Genomic DNA, 27,824 nt, shown 5'->3' on the forward strand with positions numbered 1-27,824 from the left:
CTGTCGCTAAGGGAGTCTGTCTGTTTCCCACAGCTTGCCTACTTTGGCAATAGGCGTGAGTGTGCAGCTCTATCTACTGTATGCCTTGACTCCTACAAGTGGCCCTGCAGAACCATGTGGTAGTTCTGGTCCAGGGGCCATAGTTTATTTTCATGAACTGTAGCATGTTATTCAGGAAGGATGCCATGATGCAGTTTGTAGAAAAATAGATGGAACAGTAGACAATCATGTTAAGTGAAGAAAGCCAGACTTAGAAAGACCAACTTCTGTTTTCTCTCATTTGTAAAATCTAGAAGGGCAAGAAAAATAATATGGAGTGGATATGATTAAAGTATAGGAAGCCTATTATTTTCTACACTTAATAAACCAATTGTTAAAAATACACCAGTTTTAGCCTGATTTTCAATACCCTGAAAGCCTCTCTGTGCCTTCATGTTTCTCATGTTAGTTCAGGAGATTAGCCAGCAAGGTGGCATTAGTGTGAGCACATGCATGAAATGTGTTTAAGAGAGCTTGGGGAGCTCTGTTCCAAGGTGAGCCCCCATGTGGTATGCAAATGGACCTACACCACGTGTCTTCTGCATTCACTGTTCTAGCTTGGCCATAATACACTCACTGTGGCTGTGGCCTTGCACACTAGGAATCCACAGCTTGTTTTTCCAGCAAGGGTGGTAGAGGCTTGCTCTATTGTCTTCTGTCTCACTCCTCTCTCAGGACTATTCTTTCCGGAATAATGAGCAGAGCTTTTTCTTGTTTATCTAAATGCCCATGAGCTTATTGTACATGGTGAGACTAGAAGGGCCAGTACCTAAGGAGCTTGGAGGCTGGGATAAAACCTGAGGTCCACAGGAGCCCCGGGCAGCTTGAGAATAACTCAAGGATGCACTGATCACCTTCTGCAAACCAGTGGGCATTATTTTTGTAACCAGCATAAATGATACCCTGGGTTTTTTATGCCCCCGGAGGAATTCCTCCTGGCCATGCCAGTTGGAAATTTACGTTCTAAAAAAGGTGACGTGAGGCCGCCTCCAGATATTTAAAGTACACATGCTCAGGTGTCTGTAGAGTGTCTGCCCAGCAGTTTTGTGAGGTTTAACTCAGTCTGCTTTTGTGGTAGTTTTTCTTATTACACATCAGCACATACTCATTTGATGTATGAACTTAGAAGCTGGGAGATGCCACTGAGTGGAAAGAGGTTTGCCTGATGTTCACAAAGCCCCAATTCCATCCCTAACACTGTATAAAGCTAGGTGTTATGTCCCTTGCTGGAATCCTGGCACTCAAGAGTAGGCAGGAGGATCCCAAATTCAAGGCTATTCTCAGTGGATAAAAGCCTGGGATACATGATAATCTATAATAAATAAACATCAACTAAAAAGCTATGAAAAGCAAATCAAAGGGGCCACTGAGAGTCCAAATATCTGCTCGTTAACTCCATGGCATAGGATCTTACAGGCTTCCTTTTATATGTATGCAAATGTTCATACTCACATATTAACTTCTGCGTCTTGGATACCTTTCTGTGTTATGAGGTGACATCACACGAGGCTTAGCTAACCTTTTCAGAACTGGGTATCTTTTTTGACTAGTATAGTTGGAGGCAGCACTGACCTGTTCCTATGGAGACAGTGTTGAGCTACATGCGTTTTTAAGATATTCCAGGAGGCCTGAGTTTGTGTTACTTTGTGTTAACAGAGGGTGTGCTGGATAGAGAGGCAAAGAGAACAGTGATAAAGCAGGCTATCAGAGACTCAGGTGAAAATCCTGGCATAGTGCTCAAGATCAGGTCAGTGCCATAGAAAGAACTTAAGAGCAACAGACAGACAGACATAGAGACAGAGACCAATACAAACAGCAACAGATGAGATAGACAGACATACAGAGACAGACATAGAGGCTGCAAATCTGAAGAAATGTCACACACATTTTCCCTAGTGTTATTTCTGAATAACAGACTGGAGCATAAATTACTGCAGCAGATGTCATTATTTCACACACATTGCCATAGCCCATTGTTGGAATAGAAACAGCAACAGTTTGGAATTGTCCACTGGAGAGTACTCAGACACGGAGATAGCTGATGTGTGGATGGATGGATAGATTATTGACAGATTGATTAGTTTTTATCATCATAGATAATAGGTGATTACAGAAAAAATAGTTTGTAATATTTCAACCTGATTTCATGTGTGTGAGAGAATGTGAGTTTGGGGGAGTAAGAATGTGTGAGAGTAATGAGTATGTGAGGAGAATGTAAAAGTGTAATGACTGTTGATAAGTGAGTGTGTATGTAAGTTTCTTACAGACTGTGAACATGCGAGTGTAAGAAAGTATGAATGTGTGTGAGTAAGTGCGTGCGTGCGTGTGTGTGTGTGTGTGTGTGTGTGTGTGTGTGTGTGTAATCCAGAGGGCTACCTTGGATGGTGGGTTTCAGGAGCTATCCACCTTGATTTTTTTTTTTTTAAGAATCTCTTACTGACCTCACCAATGTTGATCACCCAGTGATCCGTCTGTCTGTCCTTCTGCCTTCACCTTCCTGCTGCTGGGATTGTAAGCATCACCTGCCATCACAGCTGGCTTTGTTGTTTGTTTCTTTTGTCAACATGGGTTCTGGCCCTTGAGCTTGCCAGCTGAGCTCTTTACCAGCCCTTTTCCAACCTGCTTTCAGATGTTAGAACAGTACTGACAAGCCAGGCCAGTGGTGGCACATACCTTTGATCCCAACACTTGGAGGCAGAGGCAGGAGGATCTCTGAGTGTGAGGTCAGCCTTGTCTACAGAGGGAGTTCCAGGATGGCTAGCCTACACAGAGAAAACCTGCCTCAGGGGAAAAAACAAACAAACAAACAAAAAAACAAAACAAAAAACACACAACTGTGTTTACTTTGAAGTTTCTTAGTTTGCATATTTGGTTCTCTAAGAGTTTTCATACTTATTAACTTCTTTCTTCCTTAAAAAAAATGTAACTGTGTCAGACAGCTTCAACATGTTTTCTGCAGCTGTCTGTTTCCAAGAATTTAAGCTCCATCTATATAAAACCATTCCCAGCAGATCGCAGAGTAATTCTTTTCTGACACATTCTTAAATGGAGACCTAGAGTAAACACAGTCCCTCTGCAAATGCCCGAATTGCAGACTAGCAAGCACACGAGTCTTTATCTCCACTGATACTTGGCACAGCTCCTTGCATTCGGTAGAAAGCAGCCAATTAATTCTTGACATGAATGTTGAAAGCAGATGTTTAATTGCATCTTTTGATTTTGATTTTATGTGATCTTAAAAATGGTGACCAAGGCTGAAAGGCTGGGTTTAGATAGATGAGCGGCCCTGAGAAAGTAAATGCAAACGGTGCTTCCTACTGTTTCCAGGCTCCAGCTACTCCTGAATAACCTAACCACTCTGGCCTCGGGCTGTTCACCTACAGAGCTAACAGCAGTGTTTGCCTCACAGGGGAGGTAGAGGACTTAACAGAGTACACACCCACCAAATACTCCTCAAGTTTTATTCTTGTTGGTTTAATGATCACTGTTGGGATTCAGACCCAGGACAAGTGGCTAAGGTGCCCATTTAACCAAAGCAGACCTGGCCTCCAGACTCTCCCAGAACCTCTCAGTCCCTGCTTGTTACAGGGCATGGCTAGCATACCCCACTCTCTGTCCTGAGCTTTTCAGCCCAGGTGCTAGGATTCCCCTCCCTCCAGAAGCTCTTCCCTATACAATCTAGACAATTTAGTTCTCTCTCTCTCCCCCTCTCCTTTCATCTCTTCTCTTCCCCTCTCTTTCTGTGCACACCAGCTTTCTCTCTCTGCCCTCATCCCCCTGCTCTTCTGTCTCCCACTGCATTGATCTTCCCTGGGCCCCATTCCTTGGGACTACTGAACCTTCCCAAGAGCCGCCCCCCAGTAAACCTGTACTTATATACTCTAATTTGGCTTGAATTGGCTCATTTCGTCAGCAGAGATAACCTATCAGTCACGGTCTCGTGGGTCAGAGAAATGGTGACCATTTACCTGGAGCACTGTCATAGTCCTCCTCCTGTGGTTCAGTTGCCTCCCATCAGCTACTACACGGTTTAGTGTGGACTTCAGCGGAGCAGGGGGTCTTGCTTCTCCTCACTTGATTTCCACTAATAAGCTGATTTCATCAGACCGTGCACGTTTTTGTTTGCCCCGTGTGGCTGTGTGGGTTTGTGGAGTGGGGTGGCCGTGTTTAGCCGGTTATACAAGCAAGTTAGAGGCGCTGCTTCTTGATGAGATTTGCATCAGTTTGATTTGTTTTGGTAGGATGGAATCCATGCCTTTCCCTTATGAACATTTATGATCAGGTCTGTGTGACAGACACTAAGTGAGACAAGAAGAGCCAGCTGAGGACTTGGGAGGGGCTGGTTCTCCAAGTTTCAGGGTTCTCTTCTGTAAAAGGAAGTATCAGCCCCTTCATGCTAACGTGGCTGTGAGGATTAAAAGGAGCCTGGGGCCTCATGATGGTGCCATCTAAAATGCTCAGGGTTGTCCTCTGAGCTGAGGCTGCGCTGTCTGAGACTCATCTGAAGAACCTAGTGCAACTCCCGGCATGCCAGAAGGGTTAGCTATTAATGACTGTCCTCACTACAGATAGGCAGGGGTGGCTCTCAACAGCGTGGGGTAGGACTTTGAATCTGGTCAGTGTGGCTCCAGAGCTCATGATAGTTTCTCAGGGCAGGGCCTTTTCCACAAAGTATCCATTCGAGTGTCAGTCTTGTTTCTCTCTGTTGGGCACTCGTCTTTTTTCTCCTGTCGGGACACTTCCTTCTTTAAATGCCTGGCTTAGGCCAGTTAGCATGCGTCCCTGCTCCGAAGACCCCCTCAGATCTTGAGACTCTTTCTGGCTATCTTTCTGTAAACCCCCTTGGCAGTCACTGTACAGACGTTCAGCAAAGGAATCCTCCAGACTCTCTGCATCATGTCCACTCTGGAGTCTCCAACAGGTATAAGTACATGTGGAACCAATGGATGATTATCTTATAAAGCACGGTTTACTCTTTGCCTGTGACTTGTAGAGGATAGGACTCACCATTGTTACCTGGTCACTTGCCTTAGGTTAGAGGCCCCCTGGTTCCTGTTTCTGGGAGGTGCCAGCAACTTTGTGCCCACATCTAAGCCTTGGGGCACTCTAAAAGAGAGTAAGCTAGACCAAATATAGGATGTTTCAGACTTCCACTCATAGGAACAGAAACACACACACACACACACACACACACACACACACACACACACACAGTGGAGGTTATAAACATTAAATGGTCAGTCAAAACATTTTAAACCAGCCGGGCATGGTTTATGGGAATACACCTGTATTCCCAGCATGAGGGGAGGCAGAGGCAGAAGGGTCTCTGCGAGTTTGAGGCCAGCCTGAGACAAGTCCAGGACAGCCAGGGATACATAGAGAAACCCTGTCTCGAAAAAAAAAAAAAAAAAGTTTTAAACCTTGAATTAGTGCTCCCTGAATCCTGGCCTTTTCTATCATTCTCTAGGTCAGAAGTATCAGTCTGAAAGAAAAACAAAAAAAGAAAAAAAAAAAAAAACCCTGAAATAAGCTGATGTGTTAGGATGCTCAGAGCTGATCAAACCAAGTTCATTATGATGCTCTTGTTCCAGCTTTCAATGGTACCTCTGCTGTGACAATTGTTCTTAACTCCCACCTCCCATCCCTCACTGCTTCCCACTCCACCAGAGTTGTTTGGTGGTTACAAGAGAAAAGAAGGGCCTTGGTTGAAGCCACTTAGACAGTGGCTCCACAGGACTCCAAATGTGCTTTTCCCCACTTCATGGGACATGCTCAGCACCCAGCAGATCGGGCCATATTTTAAATCTCTGGGCAGCCCATTGCTTAGGCTATGCAAGACCACTAGTACAAATGGACATTTTAAATCCAAGCATTTGAACTGTAATCCTTTTGAGTAATTTGTTTCCTGTTTTATGAGGTTTGCATAGAAGAGGGGGTGGAAATATGCAGAAATGTTTTCCAGGGCATTTCCTTCCTTCCGCCCCCAGTCTGCTAAAGATACAGCACACCGATCATGGTGGCGGCTGAGTTATCCTCCAGTGATAGGCTTTAGTTCCCTGGTAGGAATGACCTCTTACCCTTTCTGCCACTGCCATGCAACAAGTGCTGGACCCACAGAAGGTGTGTGGTGTTTTAGCTGGTTGTAAGCTCTGCAGACTTCATGTGTCCAAATGTCATGTGCCCAGGTCTCCTAAGGAGACCTCAACCTCCATTTTCTTTTCCTTTTGCCATTTTTTAACCTCTGAAATTAATCCTCTTTTCTTTCTTTCCTTTTTTTTTTCCTTTGTTTAGCTGTACTTATTTTATGTGTACAGGTGTTTTGCTGCATGTATGTGTGCTTGGTGCCTATAGAAGTCAGAAGAGGGCATTAGATACCCTGTAGCTGGAGTACAGGTGCTTGTGAGCCACCATGTAGGTGCTGGGACCTGAAACTGGGCCTCCTGCAACAGAAACAAGTGCCCTAAAACTAATCTTTTGATGGTTGCTCAAGACTTTCATACTGCAAAATGAAATTGCATGTGTGTTTATGCTTAACAGTCTCTCTTAAAGGCATCCCAGCCTGTTGAGCATCTGTTCATGACGCTTTTCCTTAGGACCTCCACAATGAGTCTTTTTTCTGTTTCTAATCGTGTGTGTGTGTGTGTGTGTGTGTGTGTGTGTGTGTGTGTATGGAGGTCATTCCCGATACATCTCATTCTACAGCTTTTATCCAATCAGTTGCAAGTCCCTGCCTGTCTCACAGGTTCCCACATCCTCCAGTGCCCATTCCTAGGCAGCTCTTTCCTTGTAGTACCTCAGCAATGTCTCAGATTCTCTCTTTCTACACCTCCCACTCTGGTTCTGTCTGCTCCTGCCCTAACGATGGGTGCCGGTCCCATTCCCCAGAGTGAGGTCAGTTCCCACCTTGCACCATGTCACCGCTCTCAACCGTGTGTCTGTGACTCCTATCTCGGTCTCATTCTGCAAACAGTGGATGCCATCTGTGATATTGCTGCACTATTTCTCTACCCACTGCACGCTTGGGTCACCACAGTGAATTCGGCAGAGCAGGCCTTGGGCGGTCCCGGTATGGTGCTCAGTTCTCCAAGCAAGCACAGAGAACTAACTGCCTGTTCCCAGAAGGCCCCTCCTGCCCCTCCTTTTCCAGCTGTGCAAGCTGCTCACCGCCTGTTCAAGGCTGCCCTCGTCCTCTTCAGCCCACCCTTTGAGGATTTCACCTTTTGTCATGAGAACTTGGTCAGCTATTCCTGGGTGCTTTCATGGTCGTTAGTTTGCACTCTTGAATCATAATGCTATTTCCTTGAAGTTCACTGGTTTTTATCTGCCGCACCAACGCACTCCGGTGTTGGGTGTGTCATGTTCGTGGTTGCTGTGGCAGGATTCACAACAGCTAGTCTGAACCTACAATTATGTGTCATTAGAAAGAATTGAAATAATACACCTAATGAAGCATTGCATGAAATGCTTTATACGCATTTTATTATCTAATTACCCCCTGCTAAGTACACAGCTAACTTACACGGCGTGTTTAGCTGGTCACCTGCTGTGTGTCTCGGGGATGTGACTTTACTAATCTGCCATTGAGTTTGTTACTCTAACAATACTAAAGAGAAAAAAATAGGATTATTGTTTTGGCTCACATCTTTTTAACTTTAAGCTCGTGACAGTTTGAGCCCCATTGCTTTGGTCTAACAGTGGCACATCTTAGCGGTCATAATGATTCGCCTTGGTGGCAAAGCGCAAGGGGGCAAAGCCATTTTCCCCATGTCTAGGAAGCCATAAAAATGACAGAGGAAGAGGATGGAGGTTTAATTCTCCTCAGGCACCAATGACCAGAAAAGAGAGACCCAACTAGGTCTTACTGCTTAGGGGTTCCAATCTCATGAACTGGGGTCTAATCCTATAATAAGTGGGCCTCTCTCGACATTGTGTATCTAAACTATCTGCGAAATTCGAAGCTGGGTGCCTGCTTTTTGGCACTTTTCATTGCCATTGTGTCCCTTAGGCATCAATTCACTTGTGTTTTGAGAATCCAGTGTACTATGCACAGATTTTCCCCCCCTCTGAGAATATGAAACAAATACAGCACCGTCCCTTTCCTTGTCAGCATCCAGTGTAATAACAACAGGAAGCCAGGGGTATCAGAGGGGCAGAAAAATAAGGGGGCCAGCTACTTCATCAGGAGAAAGTGGGGGAGATTCCTGAGAGTCTATTGTAATTAGAAGCTTCCTGAGGGAGGAGAGATTTCCGTCCAGTTTAAAGGAGAGGGGTGAAGGAGTGGGAGTGTACAGCCCCCTCTTGCAGGCCTGGTAGGCGCAATGAGCCATCCAGCGGGGAGCCAGGGCAGGGATGTGTTCAGGACCCAACACCCAGACATTTTGTATGTGCTAAATTTAAAGTTGTGCTCATGCTGATACTGTTGCAAGATGAAAAAGAGGCTCTCCACTCCATCGGAAAACTATGTGAATCCCAGAGGACTGAAGCATTTGGATATCTGAGATGGGTGCTTGGATTAAAACCATTTAAAAGCCCACATGCCGGGGCTCCTAAGCCACAGGGGAACATCCGTTCTAATGACCATGCTTCTGGTTTTTGTCACGATGCAGTTATCAGGACAACTGGCTGATGTTACTGATAAATAATAACGTCTCTTTTTACTTCAGGAAGAAATCGGGAACTTTCAGACCTTCTTATCAATCAACTAGATAAAAGCACAGGAGAGAAAATAAAAATAAAAACAGAAATAGTAGGATGAGGCCAGACCAAAAGCTAGAAAGCCTAAGGGCCTTGAATATTTCAGACTTGTGTCCCATGCCTGGAGTGCACACCTTAGCAGAGAAAACAGGTTCTATCTTTCATATAATATCTCTAAGATCCTAAGCTTAAACTTGGAACATATTGCTATAAGAGATTTGAGATACTGGCTAATGCTTTATGCTCTTGTCAACATTTTTGTGCTTGTCAGCCCATTTCTTTTTTTTTTTTTTTTTTTTTTTTTTTTTTGCCTACCATTCTGCTGTTTTTGTATTTATTATTATTATTATTTACAATTTATTCACTTTGTATCCCAGTTTTAGCCCACTCCCTTGTCTCCTTCCAGTACCACCCTCCCTCCCTCTTCCTCTCCTATCCCTCTCCCCTAGTCCACTGATAGGGAAAGTCCTCCTCCCCTACTGTCGGGTAGGGGAGGACCCTAGCTTATCGGGTCCCATCAGGACTGCCTGGATCCTCTTCCTCTGTGGGCTGACTAGGTCACCCAACCAGGGAGAATTGATCAAGGAGCAAGCAACTGAGTTCATGTTAGAGACTGTCTTTTCTCTCCTTACTAGGGAACCCACATACAGACTGAGCTGTCTCCATGGGGTCTGGGTCCTCTCTATGCATAGATCTCCTCTAAAATACTACACCCAGCAGGAGGTTGAAGCAGATGCAGAGACTCACAGCTAAACTTTGGAGATATTGTAGGGAGTCTTATGAAAGAAAGGGGAGATAGAAGGACCTGGAGGGGACTGGAGCCCCACAAGGAGACCAACAAAGCCAAAAAAGCTAGGCCCAGGGGGGACTACAGAGACTGATACATCAGCCCATTTCTTTTTAAAAGCAAGCACCAGTCCCAGGCTTTTTTGGCTGAATTGATAAAACTGCATGCTAAGGCCCCCAGAGATCTTGTGGAAACCCCAGCTTTGAGGCCAAAGAGAATTTCCTCTGATGGAAAACATAATTGTTTTTAGGAAAAGCTTTTCTTTCTGTGCCAACCACACCTCCCCCTTTATCCCCTTCACCCACCAAACACACGCTGATTATTTTTGCCATCTGAGTGGCCACATCAGGTCACTGGGGTACTCACATCTGAAAGCAACAAAGCAGAAACCCATGACTGGAAGGTCCCTGGCTGGACTCTAACCTGACTTGATGCCCCAATCCCTCTTGAAACGACAGTGTGAAGCAGAATGAACGCTATGGGCAACTGACTCTGGTCAACTCTACCTCGGCCGACACCGGTGAATTCAGCTGCTGGGAGCGACTATGCAATGGCTACCTTTGCCGAAGAGATGAGGCCAGAGCAGGTTCCACCTATATCTTCTTCACAGGTACGAGTTTGGTGCACGACAGAGCCCCTGGAACTGCTGAAGTTGCCTCCAACCTGGGGTTCCCATTGCATGTAGTAAAGTAAAGCGGGTGAGAGGGAATCGTCATTGTTCAGGCTCAGGGATACGTGCTTTTATGTGTATCTGACTCAGGGTCTATGCTTGACACATGGAGCAACTTAAATATGATCGCACGTCAAGATGAAGTACCATTTAACACTCATTTCTTCAGTCACGCTTGCCTCGGTTTGACTGCTCAGCTGCGACAGGTGGGCCAGAAATGTTCTCATAGTGGGCTGCATAGGAAGGAATGTTTCCATCGTGACGGAGTTCCGTGGCTCACTGCTGCTGTTGGCTGCTCATCACCGTACTTAAGCTTATGATCAGCTCCCTCTGGTTGCTAAAGGTTCCCTCATATTTGTTCTTATGAGGTCCAGAAACTGGGGCCCCAGAGCAAGATTTCTGGAGCATCTAATCTTTGTAGCTTCTATCTCATCATCTGAGATCCTAAGAGGTTCAGGGAAATCTATGGGTTACAGTGGAGAGAACCTCCTCTCTTGTGATGGCCAGGATTCATTGCTGCGGACTGACTCCCAGCCTTCTTCCACTTTGGACCTCAGAAAGCTCCAGCATTGGGGGAGGAGGTTCTTCAGCAAGGTTCAAAGGTCTGGAACAACTTCTAGGAAGCTTGCAAACTTTATTTCCTGGTGCTTGTATTATACAGTACCTCTCAGGAGAAGTCAGAACCCCTTGTTAGTGTCTGAGCAGAGACTCTCATAGATTTGTCTGAATCCTGAGTCAATCTGCCTGCAGGTCTGTACTGTATTATACCTATGACCCAGTGATCTTATACCCCAGCCATTATCCAATGCATTAGTAACAGCTCATATATTTTATCCTTCCTGTCAAATACCTTCTCCTTGGCAAGAAGTTGCTAATTCTCCAATACAGGTATCTCATTTGCCTCCTATGACATCCTAAGAAAGGAATTAATGCTATTTTATTACCTTTGTTTTAGAAACGATATGCATGAAACGATATGCATGCCAAGACTTAAAAGGACAAGATGGCTCTACTAGTGATCTGGGGCTTGTGGTAGCATATTAAAGAGTCAAACTCATTTTTCTGACCCACAACCCAATGCTATCATGCCTTGAACCCTTCCTTGAACAAAACAGTAGATGGTCTGATTGGTGGACAGAGAGACACTCCCCGGCATAGTTGCGGTTGTCAGAGAATCTCTAACGGGTTTTCATGGGACATCCCCATAAGATTTTCCGTCTTGGGCTATGCTACACAGAATTATCTGTGTGTCCTTCGTGTCATGCCCTATGGCAAAGCGTGAGAAGGGCAAACTGGTAAGATGAATAACAGCTTGTTATTCTAGATAAGGAAGGGCTTCATATTCAAATTGCAAGCTGAAGATTCTTTCCAGAAACCACCCCACTTTGGTGGGCCTCTGATGAGCTCGGGTGGCCACATCCTGGGAACATATTATGCTGAGACGGTTGGCCATGCCGTCTCCTCCATGAGGTCACATCGGAACCTCAGCCTCTCCCTACAGAGACCCAGGGGTCAAATGAGTGCTTCAGTGTACATGCTCATGACCTTCCCTTCCCCCCCCCAACCCATGAAGCACGACTGACAGCAATGTTTTCCAACCAGGTGTGAGGAAAATAAGGAAGTGGGTGCTTTTGTGAAATGTGCAGATGATATCTCAAGACCTGTAGGAGGACTGGGACATCCTGCTGGCATCACCCGTGTATTTCTCTTCCTACTCATCAGCTGTCCTTACTCAATGGTACTTAGAGCCCTGTGCAGCAATCGCAAAGAGCTTGTCCTCGCCTCGGGCCCCATATGCCCTGTGAGCAAAGGGGACTGGCCAAGAAGGTGGGTGGCTTCCTTGTTCCCCTCCCAACCATGGCCCCATGACCCTGGGCTGTTCCCATCACCTTTGCTGCCCACACCCTTGGGTCCCACACTCTCAGGAGAAAAGGTCCGTGGCCCTCAGTGTACCCAGGGAGTGTTGTGCAGGGGCTGTAAGGAGCCGGCCTACTGCTCTGGCTATTGGTGTCACTGGGCACGCTTCCCAGAAGGAGCCGCTCTATGCTCTATGGTCAAGTGTTAAGCTTGTTGGTGTCGCAGCAAGCTGGTACTCGGTGATTTCTGCTAAGTTTTCTTGGTTCTTTGAGGCCAAGGAACCCCAAAAACACTGAGGTATGTGGTGCCACACAAGGCGGGAGCCACGTCAGAGTCCCAGACAGTCATATTTGTATCAAGATGGCTTAGCCACCGCTGAAATAAGCGGTAAGCAAGGGCTCCTGGAATCTGAAGCCTGGCCAAAAATGAAAAGCCTAGAAGCGACCTTTCCCTTCTGGAGAGGTGTGACCCTGTCCCTAACACTGCAGAGGCTTCCTGGAAACCTAGAGAGAATTTCTTGGAGACCCCCTCTGTCCTTCCGCAGGGTGGAACAAGCTAGGCCCCAGCCCTCAGCACTGGGCTGGCTCTTTAGGACAGTCTGTGTCACATCTCAAACCTAACAGAATGGGCCAGCAGAGACCCTGGGCTGGGGAGGGGAGGTGGCCTTCTGTGATCGCTCCTTTCTGGAGCCATAGCCTTTGCAATGCTGACTCTCCATCTCAAGCCCACAAGATGCTTACACTGGCTCCACCTCCCACTGTGACTGAGGTTACTCGGGACCCATCAGGGTGGCCTCACCTACCGCGGAGTCAGAATCTGCTGAGCACATTTCATTCACATTAAACAGCCACACACCAGTGTTTAAAGACAAAGTGACCTTTCGTTTTACTTTCTTGAAACTTGAGAGGAAGTGAGATACACACAACTGTTTTTTGTTTGTTTGTTGTTGTTTTTAAGAAACAAACTAAATGCATGGCTGCAGAGTGGCAGAGATGTATATTTTCATACTGTGGGAGAAAGTGCTTTTTTGGGGGGGCAGGGCTGGAACACCTCTTTGTGAGTCTCAAAAAATTAATAAGACTCTTTCCCAAGAGTAGCCTGACTGTATCTTCTGAAAGCAGGAGTTTTTGATCAGAAGACCTCACAGGAGCTGTCATGGTATGATAGGTTAGGGTCTGTGGGTACTCTGTGAGTCTTGTTCATGTTTCCTCTTTCTTCCAAAAGTTCTCCAGTGAATCAAAAGAAGGCTAAAACATGTTGGTTTCAACTGTTGGTAAACTTAAGTCAGGTCTAGGGATATAGGTCAGTTGGTAAGGTGTTTGCCTAGCATGCACAAAGGTATGGGTTCTCTTCTCCCCCAACAGCATATAAAGCCATGTGTGAGAGTACAGGCCTTTTATCCCAGCTCTCAGGAACAAAATGTGGGCTGATCAGAAATTCAGCATCATGGTGAGTTCTAGAACCAGCCTGGGCTTACATAAGAACCTGTCAAAAAAGTAAAAAAGGAAAAGGAAGGAATGGGGAGAGAGAGAATGAGAGAGAGACAGAGACAGACACAGAGGTGACACCACCATTTTGTTGTTTTACTCAACACATCCTCAGTCCAGCTAGACTTTTAGCACAGGGTTTGGCATTTTGTCTTTTCAAGTGTGGGTGGCTTTGGAAAACTTCTGCAGAAGCTGAGGCTCCTGCTGTTGGCTCAGGAGTCCTTCAGAACATATGCTTCTCAGCTACCCACATGGAGAAGCATCTGCCGCGCGTTATGTTTATGTGTTTGCTAGAATTTGCTAGAAAACAGTCAGAAATTTCTTTTGGGGACTGCCTATTATGAATCTGTGTAATGCTTGAGTGAGTAACTGCCACATTTATTTCCTCTTATCCAGGAGGCAGGTTCATGTTCTCTTCTTCTCTCTTCCTCCTCACCTCTCCACCTCCCCAGCAGTGAAGCATAACATACATAAAGAGACAATTCAGTTCTTAACTATATAGCTCAATAAACTGTCCTTCAAGGAGCAGACATGTATAACGATCACCCAAACAGATCAAGGGGGATGCTGTTCCAGTTGAAGGGCTTTCTCAAAAGGAAACACTTAACGCAATCATTTTCATATGTGGGGAGATCACATTAATAAGTAATTGACTAGATACTGAATGTGCTGTAATTTGCATTTTAGTTTGCAGGCTATTAGCTTTGGCTTTCAAAAATATAAAACCCCATGCATTTTGTTTATAAAGCAACATGGTACTTGAGTAGATACAAGCACATTTGTATCTACATTACGCATAGTATAATCTATAATTTTTTAAAGGAACCTCAGAACATTTTTTTAAAGATGGAAGTTACTGCTTGTGAGAAAGGGTGGAGAAGGGTGTGTGTGTTTGTGTGTTTTACACATGATATTGAGTATTGGATTCAGGATCTTTCACATGTTAGGCAAGTTCTCTGCCATTGAGCATACCTCAACTGAAATATTCATTTATTCCAAAGCATGTATTGTACATCAGGAAACAAGACTATTTTTTTTTTTTTGCATTCTGAAATTCAAGTTGTTCGCCAGTTCTATTGCCTGCACTAAGTGGGACAGACACTACAAACCTTACAACAGAAGTTCCGTCTATAATCTTACAATTATAAAATTCTGTTGTTAAATCTTTCTTCTTAAAAATCTTTATTTTCTTGCAGTGGTGGGGACTAAATGTAGGTCTTCTATATCCAGGCAAGCGCCCTACCGCTGAGCCACACTCTCAGTCACTCAAAGGGTGTCTTCAATATTAGCTATTCTTTACAAATGAGGGTTTTAAAGCACAAAGAGATGAATACACCCAAGGCTACATAAATTTCTGTCTGAACAGGAATATTGGACACATCAGAAATGCACCCCTGGCCAAAGTGTGAAAGTCAATTTACAAACTGACAAAATCAGCCAGTCTGGTTAGTATGGAGCCTGGCAATAATGGAGGCATTTTGAGCTATGACACAGTCTTTCCCAAAGAAACATTTCCGTGTTCCTGAACTTGGTCCTTGGAACAAAAGAACTCCTGCCCCTGAAGACCCTTGATGTTGTTTCCAGGAATCCTGTGCCCAACCTAAGTTATTATACAATGCTAACATGGAAGGCTGGTGAAAGAGAAAGCCAAGAATAATTGCTTGCTTCAGAACATTGCAAGGGAAACACAGGAAACCATTTAATGAGTGTTATGTGATTAGCCCCACAGAACTCTCTCAGCAATTACTATAATATCCCTTTACAGAACAATCCAGAAAATAAAGGATTTAATGTGCCCCACCAAACCAAACAAACAACACATGAATGTGCCCCGAGAGCCCAACCCAAAATTCTTTCTGCTGTCCTAGGGGTATTGTGAGTTAGCCAAAAGTTCTTGCCTATTCCCTTTCTGTGAGACAGAAATGTTATCTAGGGTTTAAAGAATCTGACAAGGTGCATAACGGGTTGGGGGGGGAGGTGTACGTGTGTACATGTGTCCATATATGCATTTGCGTATATGTCTGCATACTATGGGGTTAAAGTCTCCAGCTATGTGGTAGCCAAGTAGAAGCCAGGCCTGAGATCTGCAGGTTTCCCTCTGTCTCCATCTCAGCCTCCTCCATTAGCCTTGGCATATACTCTACCTGCTGGGTTTGGTGAGGACACCAATGTCGTTACGATGAGCCTTCCAGAGGAGGTCCTCCCTCCACTGTATAAGAAATGCCTTCCAAATAGCAGTTTCTGGTTCTTGGCCATGAGGGTCATTCTCTGCATGGAAGCACAGAGTGTCTCGAGGTCTTACGAGTCTTTCTCACGGGCCTGGGAAGCTGGCTTCGAAGCATTTGCTCTTCACGTAGTGCCTGATATTAGAGCCAAGCACCCGTTTAGGTGGCTCCCAACTGCTGGTAACTACAGCGCCAGGGGGATCCAGCATTTTCTTCTGGCCTCCACAGGCACTCACACACACGTAACAATACACACACGCCCCTACAAAATTAAAAGGAAAATCTTTAAAATTTTTATTTTTAACTTAAGGAAATCTGCCTCCTCCCTTGCCTCATCAATGTGATCCATGGCTCTGATTTGAGTAGAAATAACATCTTTTTTTTTTTTTTTTTTTTTTGGTTTCCTTTAAGGAGATGTGGGACATAGGTAAATTACCCTTCCAATGTTCTAATAAAATACCTAGACAGCTAATTTACTAAGAAGAAAATTTTGGAGGTTCATGTCCATGATCCATTGACTCTGTGTCTTTGGTCGTCCTCTCCCCTCACCCCCAAACCTCCTAACTTCCAATAGCTAAGTCTTGAACTCAGGGACCTCTTGGGGACAGTCAACATATAAATTATAGCAGTATGCAAAACAGCCAAACAATCCCCTACCCAGCCTTGCTTTTTGTTTGTTTGTTTGATTGATTGGTTAACCCAGCCTTTTCTTAGAGACCCAGTGTCTTAATCAAGCTGAGTCCACTGTCTTAATCAACTCATCTCTGTGCTGGTTTTAAGAATCATTAAGGTGAAATCTCAGGGTCGTTTTGATTTGCATCTCCCTGATGACTAAAGACGTTGAGCATTTCTTTAAGTGTTTCTCTGCCATTTGATATTCCTTTGAGTATTCTCTGTCTGGCTCTGTACCCCATTTTTTAATTGGATTACTTGATTTGTTGCAGTTTAACTTCTTTAGTTCTTTATATATTCTGGATATTAGCCGTCTGTCAGATAGAGGGTTGGTGAAGATCCTTTCCCAGTCTGTAGGCTGTCGTTTTGTTCTGTTGACATTGTCTTTTGCTTTACAGAAGCTTTTCAGTTTCATGAGGTCCCATTTATTGATTATTGATTAGAGCCTGTGCTGTTGATGTTCTGTTCTGGAAGTTGTCTCCTGTGCCAATGAGTTCAAGGCTCTTCCCCACTTTTTCTTCTAATAGGTTTAGTGTCTCTGGTTTTATGTTGAGGTCTTTGATCCACTTGGACTTACTCTACCCAGCAAGGTATTAAAGCAGGTCAAGGTGAGACTCATAGCCAAACTTTGGGCAGAGTGCAGGGAATCTTATTAAAGAAGATATAGAAAGACCTGGAGGGGACAGGAGCTCCAAAAGGCAGCCAATAGAACCAAAATATCTGGGCACAGGGGTCTTTTCTAAGACTGATACTCTAACCAAGGACCATTCATGGAGATAACCTAGATGTAGCCCATAGCAACTCAGTGTTCAAGTGGGCTCCCTAGTAAGGGGAATAGTAAGGGCTGTCTCTGACATGAACTCAGTGGTTGGCTCTTTAATCACCTCCCCCTGAAGGAGGAGGGCAGCCTTACCAGGCCACAGAGGAAGACAATGCAGCCAGTCCTGATGAGACCTGATAAGCTAGGGTCAGATGGAAGGGGAAGAGGACCTCCCCTATCAGTGGACTGGGGGAGGGGCATGAGAGGAGAAGAGGGAGAAAGGGTGGGATTGGGAGGGTAGAGGGGAGGAGTCTACAGCTGGGATAAAAAGTGAATACAAAAAATAATACAAGCCAGAAAAATAGAAGAATCACTAAGGTCACTTCACTGCATTTTTCAAGTCATTAAGCCTGTGTCTTCTCTGCAGAGAAAGGAGAGCTGTTTGTGCCGTCTCCCAGTTACTTTGACATTGTCTACCTAAACCCGGACAGGCAGGCTGTGGTTCCTTGTCGAGTGACAGCGCCGTCAGCCAAAGTCACACTCCACAGGGAGTTTCCGGCCAAAGAAATCCCTGCCAATGGAACAGACATTGTTTATGACATGAAGAGGGGCTTTGTGTACCTTCAGCCTCACTCCGATCACCAGGGTGTGGTCTACTGCAAAGCCGAAGCTGCGGGAAAGTCTCAGATCTCCGTCAAGTATCAGCTCCTCTACGTAGAAGGTGAGTGGGCCACCTTCTCCAAACCTAGATGGCCGCTGCCTGCTGTTTGGGGGTTGGGGAGGGGGGATACAAAGGCATGGGATAGTGTCCTATGGGCTCCTCTACGGCACGAACAGAGTGTTCTGTGTCCCTGGCCCAGCCCCTCTATTCCCCACTCTCCACATCCTTCCCTCATTCTGCCTGCATTTGATCAGCAAGTCCCTTAAGTCCACCTCTCCCTTTAGGACTGTCAGCCCTCGTCAGCCTCTCAAGCATCTCCTGGCATCACCATACACTTCCCACCTTCCCATCCTGGTTGTGCCCGTCCCTACTCACAGCCCTTGTTTTGTCCCTCTCTGTTAGAGATCTCTGCTCTCTATGGTGCTGGCTGTGGTTCCACTAGCTTTCTTGCTTCCTTTCCTGTCACTCCCTGCCATTCATTTCAGCTTTTCCTGCTTTTGCATTTTTTTTTCCAGATGACTTCAGTGTCATCCGTTGGCCTGTTCGCCAGCCACCTCCATTCTAACCTCACAGCAGTTGCAACCTGAACATGTCAACAACCGCAACTGGCCACATGTAGAATTACTAGGTTCAGTCCCTGGCTCCCCAGCCCCCAACAACAGGTCCTCTTCTTTGCAGCCCACCACTTTCACATCGTTCCAGGGCCTTTCTGCCCTGGGCTGATAGCACAGATGGGCTAATGAGCAGATCTTCAATAGAACCATCTAACATTGCCCTTCCTTGCCAAGCTTCTCCTGAGCCTCCCTCCCACCCCTGACTTTCTGGAGAGGGTGCTCCACTCTGTTCCCTGAAATTGAGGAAAAGGAAGTGATTCTTTTTGCCCTGTAGCCCCTCCAATAGACCTTTTGTGTCTCTTGAGAACTCTTACACTGATGAGGGATGGGGAGCAGGAGAGAGGTGTGTCTCCCAAGTTAGCTGCTCTCAGAAATCAGACTTTGGGTTCTGGAAGCCTTTCCCTTCTCTGCTGTGGGACTTACTCAGTGGGCCTGGGTTTCTAACACTCTTCCTGAATAACTCTAATAACCCTGCTCTGGCTGCCCCCCTCAACTCTCCACTGTGGCCATATCTTACCATACCCCAGCCAGATACTCCAAAAGAACGGCTTTGTATTTCCTTACTCTTTTCCTCCTCTCGTCCCTATGTGGATGTTTCGCCTGCATTTATGTGCAGATATCAAACGAGTGCAGTTCCCAAAGAGGCCAGAAGAGGGTCTCCTGAGACATGAGTTATGGTCAGTTGTGAGACACCATTTGGGTGCTGGGAATCAAAGCTGGGTCCTCCAGAAAAACAGTATGTGCTCTCAATTGCCAACCCATCTCTACAGCTCCTTTTTGCACTTAATTGATTTTGTTTGGGGGGCAGAAGTGGGGATTAAACCTGGAGCCTCAGGAAAACTGAAAAACAAAACAAAATTAAAAAAAAAAAAAAACACCCTGCCATTTCCTCCAGATTCTAAATGTGGGAGTGCCTGAGGCACCCTTCTTTCTTATGCCTTAATGTCTTTGTGGAAATGCTCATTCCTACCATAGCTGTGAACCAATGATTTCCTAAATGTGCATCTGTGGCCCAAATCGAGGCAAGGACCATGTGTCCATCTGTACACATACGCTCCAGAGGACCATCAGCGCATCCCCATTGACCCAGTCCTGTGCCCATCAGTGAACTCAGCGTCACCCTGCAGGCACGGTTCACCCATACCCTCCATATCAGATACCTAGTGGGAATGGCCACAACAGAAGTCCAGCCTGCCCTCCTCTCACCCTTGGGACTTCACTAAGTCAGTTTTGGATCTTAACTGTTTTTAATCCCTGACCAATGACTCGAGCTACCATCACCTCTGTTTCTCCCGTACTCCCACCTCATTTTCCAACCCATTTTCTCTGCACAGTTGCTAACTACAGTTCCAACCAATACATTCAGCAAGTTCTTACCTATAGAAACACAAGGTCCTGACAGGCCTTGCATGGCCGGCGTCACTACTCTGGCCGCACTGTCCCGCCCTCTGGGTCACCTCATCTCACCAACTTCTCGGGAATCCTTCCACCCATGTCTTTTAGGCACAGAGCTAAGACTTTAGCTGCTTGCCCAGTTCTCAGCCCATGTTAACCTGAGGCTCACTCTGGGCTTCTTCGAAGTTCAAAGGAGGCATTACAATTGCCCACCTGATGGCTGCTCACTCTGCTGGAGTGCAGCCTCGAAAAGCTCGGCTGTCTGTCTGCCTTGCTCTTGTAGGCCCAGGCCATACCACATCTCTTTACTCAGGCCACCGTCGAAACGGCCCATTGAGTGGCCAGACCATAACAAAGGCATGTTTCTAAGACGTTACGACTGTGCCGCAAACACAAGTAGCACTTTTACTCTTCTGCAAACGTTTTTCTCATTTTGAATATGTGGACCTCTTCTGAGGCTGGTCGCCTCTCTGTCTGCGCATCTCCACCCAGCCAGGCTGCCTTCACTTACTCTTTCCAGAGTGTGGTTTTCCCTTCCCCCACTATGTTTTATGTTTCCCCATGATGCTGGTCGACTTGTTAGCTCATTTCCTAATGACAAGCATGGGGGTGGGGAGCTTGGATTGTGGAGGAAATAACCCCTATTGGACTACCAAGGTAGAGAGGAAGCATCATTTTTCAACCTGTGACTCGTGACCCCATTGAGGTTGAATGACCCTTTCACAGGGGTCACCTAAGAACACTGGAAAACACAGCTATATATATATTTCGATTTATAACAGCAGCAAAATCACAGTTACCAAGCGGCAATGAGGATAATTTTAAGGTTGGGGGTCATCACAATATGAGCTGTATTAAAAAGGGTCGCAGCGTTAGGAAGGTTGAGAACCACTGTTCTAAAACAAAGCAAAGCAGGTATGCTAGTACTGGCTCCGTGAAACTACAGAAACTGCTTCCTCTCCCCAAAGAAGATGTTCATTTTTACCATCAGCCATGGATCTCATTATTCTGTCTCCCGCTTCCCCCCAGTTCCCAGTGGCCCTCCGTCAACAACCATCTTGGCCTCCTCCAACAAGGTGAAAGGCGGAGACAACATCCGTGTGCTCTGCACTGTCCTAGGGGAGCCCGACGTTGAGGTAGAATTCAGGTGGATCTTCCCTGGGCAGAAGGTAAGGGCCACACCCCAGCCTTAGCCAGCAGCTATAAATTTCATCACTTAGTGAGAGACCATCCCAGGTTTACGTTTTAGGTAGGAGCCAGGGGAGTGTTTGTATCCTAAGATGTTTCGATCTACTTCAAAAATATACTGTTTTAAAGAAAAAGGAAAAAAAAAAAAGGTGGGTGGCTCTATTAGGTAATTCACTCAAAAGGCCGTTTTGTATCATTTTTCATTGCTCCTACTTAGGAATTGTGGCACGGAAGGGGCAAGCACATGCTTGCATGTGAATCTCAGCCTTCACTCTCATCTTCTAGGTTCACTAGAGGCTGCTCTAGGAGGCCTTCACAATGCACAAAGCTTCAAAGACACGGGTGGGTGGAAGCAAGGCGCCGACAGGCCGCAAATCACCACACAAGGCCCACGAAAGGCTTTGGAGCAGATACGCTCCAAGTGGGCATAGAAATACAAGGTGCTGTGAAGCCGGCATACGTTTAAAAATAGACTTCTGTAAAAGAAAGCACAGCGTCCTTAGCCTTTGCGCATGGTCTGCTCACCGAAATAAACAGCTCTGCTACCAGCCTGGTTGCCAGAGGAGAAGTGGTCTCCCAAGACATACCAGGTAGCCGAGGCTCTGGATGGAAAATGAGGATCCCCAGAGGGCCGTACTTTCCAGCATCTTCCTATGCTACGTTTTTTGTTGTTTTAAATACATTGTCACAATTAGGCATTCTTGCTTTAAAACAGAATGACCTTTTACATTGCTGTTATTTTATTAAGTTACTAATGTTATAACTACTTTTATTAAGTGAAATTAGAAAGCATTGTTCTTATCAGGGAAACTGCCTGAAATAGATCTTAAAAGTGACCATCTTCTAGAATAGGCACCCATGCTGTCTAGGGCATTATCTTATCCTTCCTTGGTACAACTTGCCTCCCTCTGTAGTCTCAAGGAACATCAAATTACTTTCCTGCTTCTCCAAAGTAGCTCTGACTGACTTACACAGCCAGTGCTTTGGGCTTTTGACCTTAAACTCCATGAATAGGAACCGCTTGGCAGTGAAAGTTGGCAATATGAAGATGACAGAATGGAAAATTTATGCCTGTGTATTTACACTTAAGACTCGTTCCCCTTAGAGGCTCAACAATCCATTTTACTTATATAAAGGGCAGAAAGAAATCACAAAACAGCATCCTGAAATTCAAGACCCCACTTGGGAAAAAAAAATACAGCCTTGATTGATAATGCATTCAAAAGAAAGAAAAGAAAAAGAGCCTATGAGCTCAGCATATCACCTAGTCTTCAGTGAGCTTATGCTCTGCAGTCAAGAATGGGTCAGGTGGATGGGAGCTGGAGGAAGCAATTTCTCTCTCTCTGGCTTCAGCCTGTGTGCCATCTTTAAACAGGATGAGAGGCCTGTGACCATTCAAGACACCTGGAGACTGATCCACAGAGGACTGGGCCATACCACAAGAATCTCCCAGAGCGTCATTACCGTTGAAGACTTTGAGACTATCGATGCAGGCTATTACATATGCACAGCTCAGAATCTCCGGGGAGAGACAACAGTGGCTACCATTGTTGAGTTTTCCTGACTCGGAAGGTGAACTGATGGGATGCCCATCTATAAATTCAGCTTTGAGGTGATCTTTTTTTTTTTTAGTGCTTTGTGGGAGGCCAATGCCAAGGGCCAACCTCTGCCTGTGGGTCAGACAGACATCCAAATTAAAAGAAGTGTTACCTTTTCTGTTCTAACAAAAAGTGAGTATTTTGATTGCTTACAGCCATGTTTCTAGTTTTTACACCAAGAAAACATGTATTAATATAATAGCTTTGTATTAATCGTTTCTATTAAATGAGCAAGATTTTATAAAAAAAAGATGAGTTAAGTGTATGTATCATTTAGTTTGTATATCCAAAAGAACTTGACAGCAATCTTTGGGGTTGGTATCTAGTATTCTGTTTGATGTTTGAACCAAGTCCAACTGCTCACAAGCAACAACTCAAGATTCAAATGCTTATATATGTCACTTTATCAAAGCTAATGTGAATTTATAAAGGTATCAAAATCACATATTTTTATATTAAATTGCTACACAGAAATTACTAATTTTAAATTTCCCTATTCAAAAACATCCGAATGTACACTATTAGCAGTTCAGACTTTAACATAAATGAACAATTTAAAAGAAGGTTCAGCTTTGGCCAGACCTGTCTTTGAAAATACTTAGACCACAGCTGTTCCAGTTTTTTTATGCAATACAGTAAAAATTGTTTAAACTAGGTAGTTTAGTTCTCTGATACATGTATTTGAATTTTGAAAAGCTTAACCCTAAACTCAAGCTCTGCAAGCTTGAGTTTGCATCCATAACAAATTTTGGCATTGGGCTCGAAGTTATGAAAACTAGCAGACCTGTCTTGACTAACGAGTGAGGGGAAGCAGTATACATAGCCTAAGGCTTTGAAGAGTGAAGTATGTCAGAGGCTGCCACTCTTACATTGAATAGTCCAGCATTATTTATTTGATCAAAGAAAAATACACTTTCCATAACTATAAACTACAGCTGTTCACACATCCACATTTTTTACGATGTGTTAACAATTTTGTATCTTACATAAAACATTTGGCTTAAGAAGAAAAACCTTAAAAGCTCTCTATTTTGTTTCCTATTTCTCTTTTGCCTTAATCTTGGAAGCCTTTTACTTGCTGTAAGATTGACATCTAAATGGTATGAAGGATGGCAGGCAACACATGAACTTTTACCGTAACTAGGGCATAAATGATAAACCTAACTTTGGCTAATGTCATTGAGACGGCTTGGGACCAGGAGCAGAGATATTCCAGGAGTGGCAGTGACGCTACATTCCTATTGATCAGAAGCAAACATGGGAGGTTACATACGTCATAAACTATTGGAGAAGAGAGACTTCGAACATAACCACTAATAAAAAGCATGCACCGTGAATACCAATTAGCTGTGCAGTGTACAGATCCACAATGACCCTAATATCAACCTCTAGTGCCCTGAATCTGTCCTAACTATAGGGGTTATTTGACCAGCCATTGAGCGGGGATCGGTAAATACTGACATCACAATGCTGACACGTATGGGGAAGCCCGTGGGTCGGGTGGTGAGGAGTCACAGCTATCCTTCTACCTTTCACGAAGACTTGAGATGCAGCGTGAAGGAGGTGCACAAGCTGCCACACTCTTGACTCATTGGCTGGCTGTTCTGTTTCATTCCAACAACAGGAGGAATGCTCAGAGGGGTCCTATGTCAGGGTTAACCCCCTCCCCCAGACCCTTTTCTTCCACCAAACAAGGAACTGCATGGCTTAAGGAGATGCTTCTGTCCATTAGTGCATGCTGAATTCCCTAAGGGTTTCCAAAATGTGTAGTCTCAGATCCATTCAGAGCTTAGCTAATTCGCAAAGTGGGTTCAGCACCTCAAAGATAAGCTGGGAAGGGGGTGGAGGGCTTGCTTCTGTGGCTTTACATGGAGGAGGAAAAGACGATGTCAAAAACAGCAGGAGGGAAGGTGAAGGTTTACCTCCGTGAAGATAGCTTAGATTCAAGGTGAAGATGAGTCAGAAACATCCACTGGTACAGCCCCCTTACTCTTTATACAGACCTGTTTAGAAAAATTTAGGGTGCTACATTTGCTCGTAGCCTGAGTCCAGTAGTTGGGCTCATAAATATCTACAGGAAAAGAAAACGTACTGACTGACAATGCTCAACACTGAAAAACTAACAGAGAAATGTACAGACATCAACAAACCAAAAGGTTTTTCCTGTCACACCCGAGCCCTGCCATGTCACAGTGCTGAAAGGAGCTGGTAGTAATTCAAGCAACTATTGCTTTCTCTTCTATGGCTTTTGTTGACACATGTCTATGGATTATGACTTGATTGATATAGGCCCAGCTATATTCAGCTGTTGACTTTTGAATACACAGCAGAGAGGGCTATGACAGTCATGTGACACACCAGTACATCCATTTTATTCACACACATACACCCCTGCCCACAGACCGAAATAAAAATCACAAGAAGGTGTCTCTGGTGAAGAACATTATAAAGGTTATAAATCTTTATCTTAATAGGCCCCTGAGAGTTTCCCCTTATGCTTAGGTGAAGGAAGGCAAAGAACGAGATTCCCTCGTTCCTTAAGTGCTTTGTGCAACTAGGTCCACAGCAATTCCAAAATCTATTTTTGGAGGAGGCTTTTTGGACCAAGTTCAAAAGTCCTCCTCCAGACGTCCCAACTCGTATGTAAGTGGCTGACGCGGCGGTCCTGTGGAAATTCCAGAAGGCCATCGCGGCAGCCCTCATTCCCACGAGAGGGTCAGTCCTGCAGAACCGCGCACCTCGGCGCCTCCAGAGTCTCTCTCTCCCGCGTCCGGAAGCCGTCATCTGGGCGAGATGCTGGGGCTGGAGAAGGAGGCGGAGTTCCTGGGGGACTGGAAAGGGATGGCTGAAGACGTCGGGGACCTCTTGGGGCTGCACAGGTCCCCGTTGTGCAGCTTCCACAGGAGCTCCTCGTTCTCCATGGACAGTCTCTTGTTGACCTTTGACTCCTTTTCCAGGGACTCCTGTAGTGCTGCCTGCTCCGTGGAAAGTTGCCTTGAAAACAAAAAACCCAGAGATCATGCGGAATCTGGGTCAAAAAGTAACTCCCACCGTTCCAATCTGAAGGTGCACAGAACCTACTCTGGGGGGATAAACAAGATCTTGCGCAGGTTCATAGTTTTGTTTCTGTGTTTATTCATTCACATATTACATCCTGACTGCAGTCCTCCTCCTCCTCCCTCTCCTCTCAGTCGCCCCACCCCTCATCCGTTCCTCCTCCCTTCACAAAAGGGCAGGCCTCCCAGAAATATCAACCATAATAACTGGGTGGGAGAGGGTGCCTGACTGAAGCCCTGGCTAAGGTCTGTGCACTGCAAAAATGAAAACCAAACTCCCCAATTCCAGAAGCCTAAGCCTGACCCAAATAAAAAAAAAATCCTATCAGGAATAATTGGCAGCTCTGGTTTTTGGGGAATTTCCCAGTAGGCAGTAGGGTACTTGCACAAGGCTCTGCCTTGTTTTATTTCTGCCTTAACTCGAGGGCTGTCTTTTGTTCACATTTGTGATCTCTACTTCTATAAAAGCGCCGTCACTTGTTAGTGAGCTCCAGGTCTAGGCCACATTGGTCAGAGCATGAACTGCTTCTCTATCTGCTTCACCGACATGCCCAGCAGGTACCCGGCGCACTGCGGCCAGAAGAGAACGGTAGATGTTCAAGGCTAAATAGACTCTTGTAGTTTACCTTGAAATCGCCATGTGCTTGTCCATTCGAGCTTTTAGCTCCTCGTTTTCCTGCTGGAATCGCTTCAGCTTGTCGACCAAGGCTGTGTTGTTGTCCACCTTCGAATACATAGTGTTCAGAGTCATAAACAAATGAATAAAGAAATTCCCTTTTTAAGGCATATCTCTAATACAGGGTAACTGTCAAAAGACTGAGTGAGGGCAACTGCAGTGGCCCACCAGTGTGTTTATACAGATATGTGGCCTATGGAAAATAATGAGGGAAACAGAGCATCTAGGGTTTTTTGTTTTGTTTTATTTTGTTTTTGTTTTTGTTTTAATTCATCAAGCCTCATAAAAAAGAAACATACCCAGGTAATAATGTTTTCCTTCCGGGTGACATTTTCAGAATGTCCCCTTGGGAGCTGGTGTCATGCCTACGTGGCCCTGAGTGCTTGGCCTCTTTTCAAGGTGGAAACGCAAACACTGCAGTGTCTCACTTTATTACATGTCCTGTATCCTAGAGCATTCTTGTACATATGCACATATAGTAAAGGGGGAGGGGAGGATAGGAAAAAAAAGGGAGGAGAGGTAGGAAATGGAGAAAGGGTAAAAGGAGGGAGAAGGGAAGGAGAAAACATGAAGAGCTAGAGGGAGGGAGGGACCTACAGGAGGGAGCCTATAGGGGTTGGCCATTCTGCAGGAAGCTGTAACCTTGTTCCTCGCATACCTTCATGGGGCCATGTAGAGACAGCCAGGCTCTGTAGTACATGAGGTGAAGAAGTGATTACAGAAAAGCTTCCCTGCTCAGCTCAGGTCAAGGGACACTTTTGTCCTGCTGGTCTTCCCAGCCTTTACTTTCACATACTGATCAGTTGAGGATTAAAGGATAAGATCCCAGAAAAGGCATTTAGTCACTGACATGACTAAATGGTGGCTAGCTGATCCCATCTGGTCCACTTTCCTAAGGATTGGCTTATTACTTGTGACATTACAGCTCAGAACTAATGTGAATTAAAATTAGCCCTAAGTCTCTGCCATAGCAGCCCATTATGGCTCACCGGCTTGAATTACAGTGTCTGGGTGCAATTCCTGTTTTTACAACATCCTTGTGTCCAGAGAATGCTCACAACAAGCCAGTCAGATGAAATAACTTTCTAGAAAAACTGCAGAATATAAAAAAAGAAGTGTGTGTGGGGGGGCACTCTGAAATGCTATAAATAAATGCTTTGCTCTAAGCATTTCAAGGTAAAAAAAAAAAAAAAAAAAAAAAAACACAAACTGGGAAAACTTGGGATGTAGCAATTGGCCTTAAAATATCATTCCACCAACATTTCATTTTATAGAGGTAAAAACTTGACCTTTAAAGTCACAGAGCTCACTGTGGGCAGAGCAAGCTGTCTCCCTTAGACAATTTCCTCAGGCTACGTGTGATGACTACTGTGCCAAAGTGGCACCACCCAGTGGGATTATCTGGGAAGAAAGGACTATGAAGGACCTGTCTACATCAGGTTGGT

The 27,824-nt window shown here is 45.2% G+C and overlaps 2 protein-coding genes across 8 annotated transcripts in view; one reads left to right on the forward strand and one right to left on the reverse strand.

Annotated features, from left to right (window-relative positions):
* Positions 1-22,897, forward strand: part of Pdgfrl (platelet derived growth factor receptor like) — a 42,467-nt gene extending 19,570 nt beyond the window's left edge. The window contains exons 3-6 of the mRNA XM_060381643.1: positions 9,979-10,130; positions 17,619-17,912; positions 20,891-21,030; positions 22,425-22,897. Coding sequence (XP_060237626.1) covers positions 9,979-10,130; positions 17,619-17,912; positions 20,891-21,030; positions 22,425-22,613 — 775 coding nt within the window. The 3' untranslated portion in view covers positions 22,614-22,897. The remainder of the gene's footprint in view (positions 1-9,978; positions 10,131-17,618; positions 17,913-20,890; positions 21,031-22,424) is intronic.
* Positions 22,898-23,517: 620 nt separating this feature from the next.
* The window catches only part of Mtus1 (microtubule associated scaffold protein 1), a 144,504-nt gene continuing 140,197 nt past the window's right edge, over positions 23,518-27,824 (reverse strand). For all 7 annotated transcript variants that reach the window (XM_060381641.1, XM_060381640.1, XM_060381638.1 and 4 more), the window contains 2 exons: positions 26,330-26,427; positions 23,518-25,641 (listed from right to left, as the gene is read on the reverse strand). In XM_060381641.1, coding sequence (XP_060237624.1) covers positions 25,428-25,641; positions 26,330-26,427 — 312 coding nt within the window. In that variant the 3' untranslated portion in view covers positions 23,518-25,427. The remainder of the gene's footprint in view (positions 25,642-26,329; positions 26,428-27,824) is intronic.

This window comes from Meriones unguiculatus, chromosome 4 (assembly GCF_030254825.1).
Source record: "Meriones unguiculatus strain TT.TT164.6M chromosome 4, Bangor_MerUng_6.1, whole genome shotgun sequence".
Lineage (NCBI taxonomy): Eukaryota > Metazoa > Chordata > Mammalia > Rodentia > Muridae > Meriones > Meriones unguiculatus.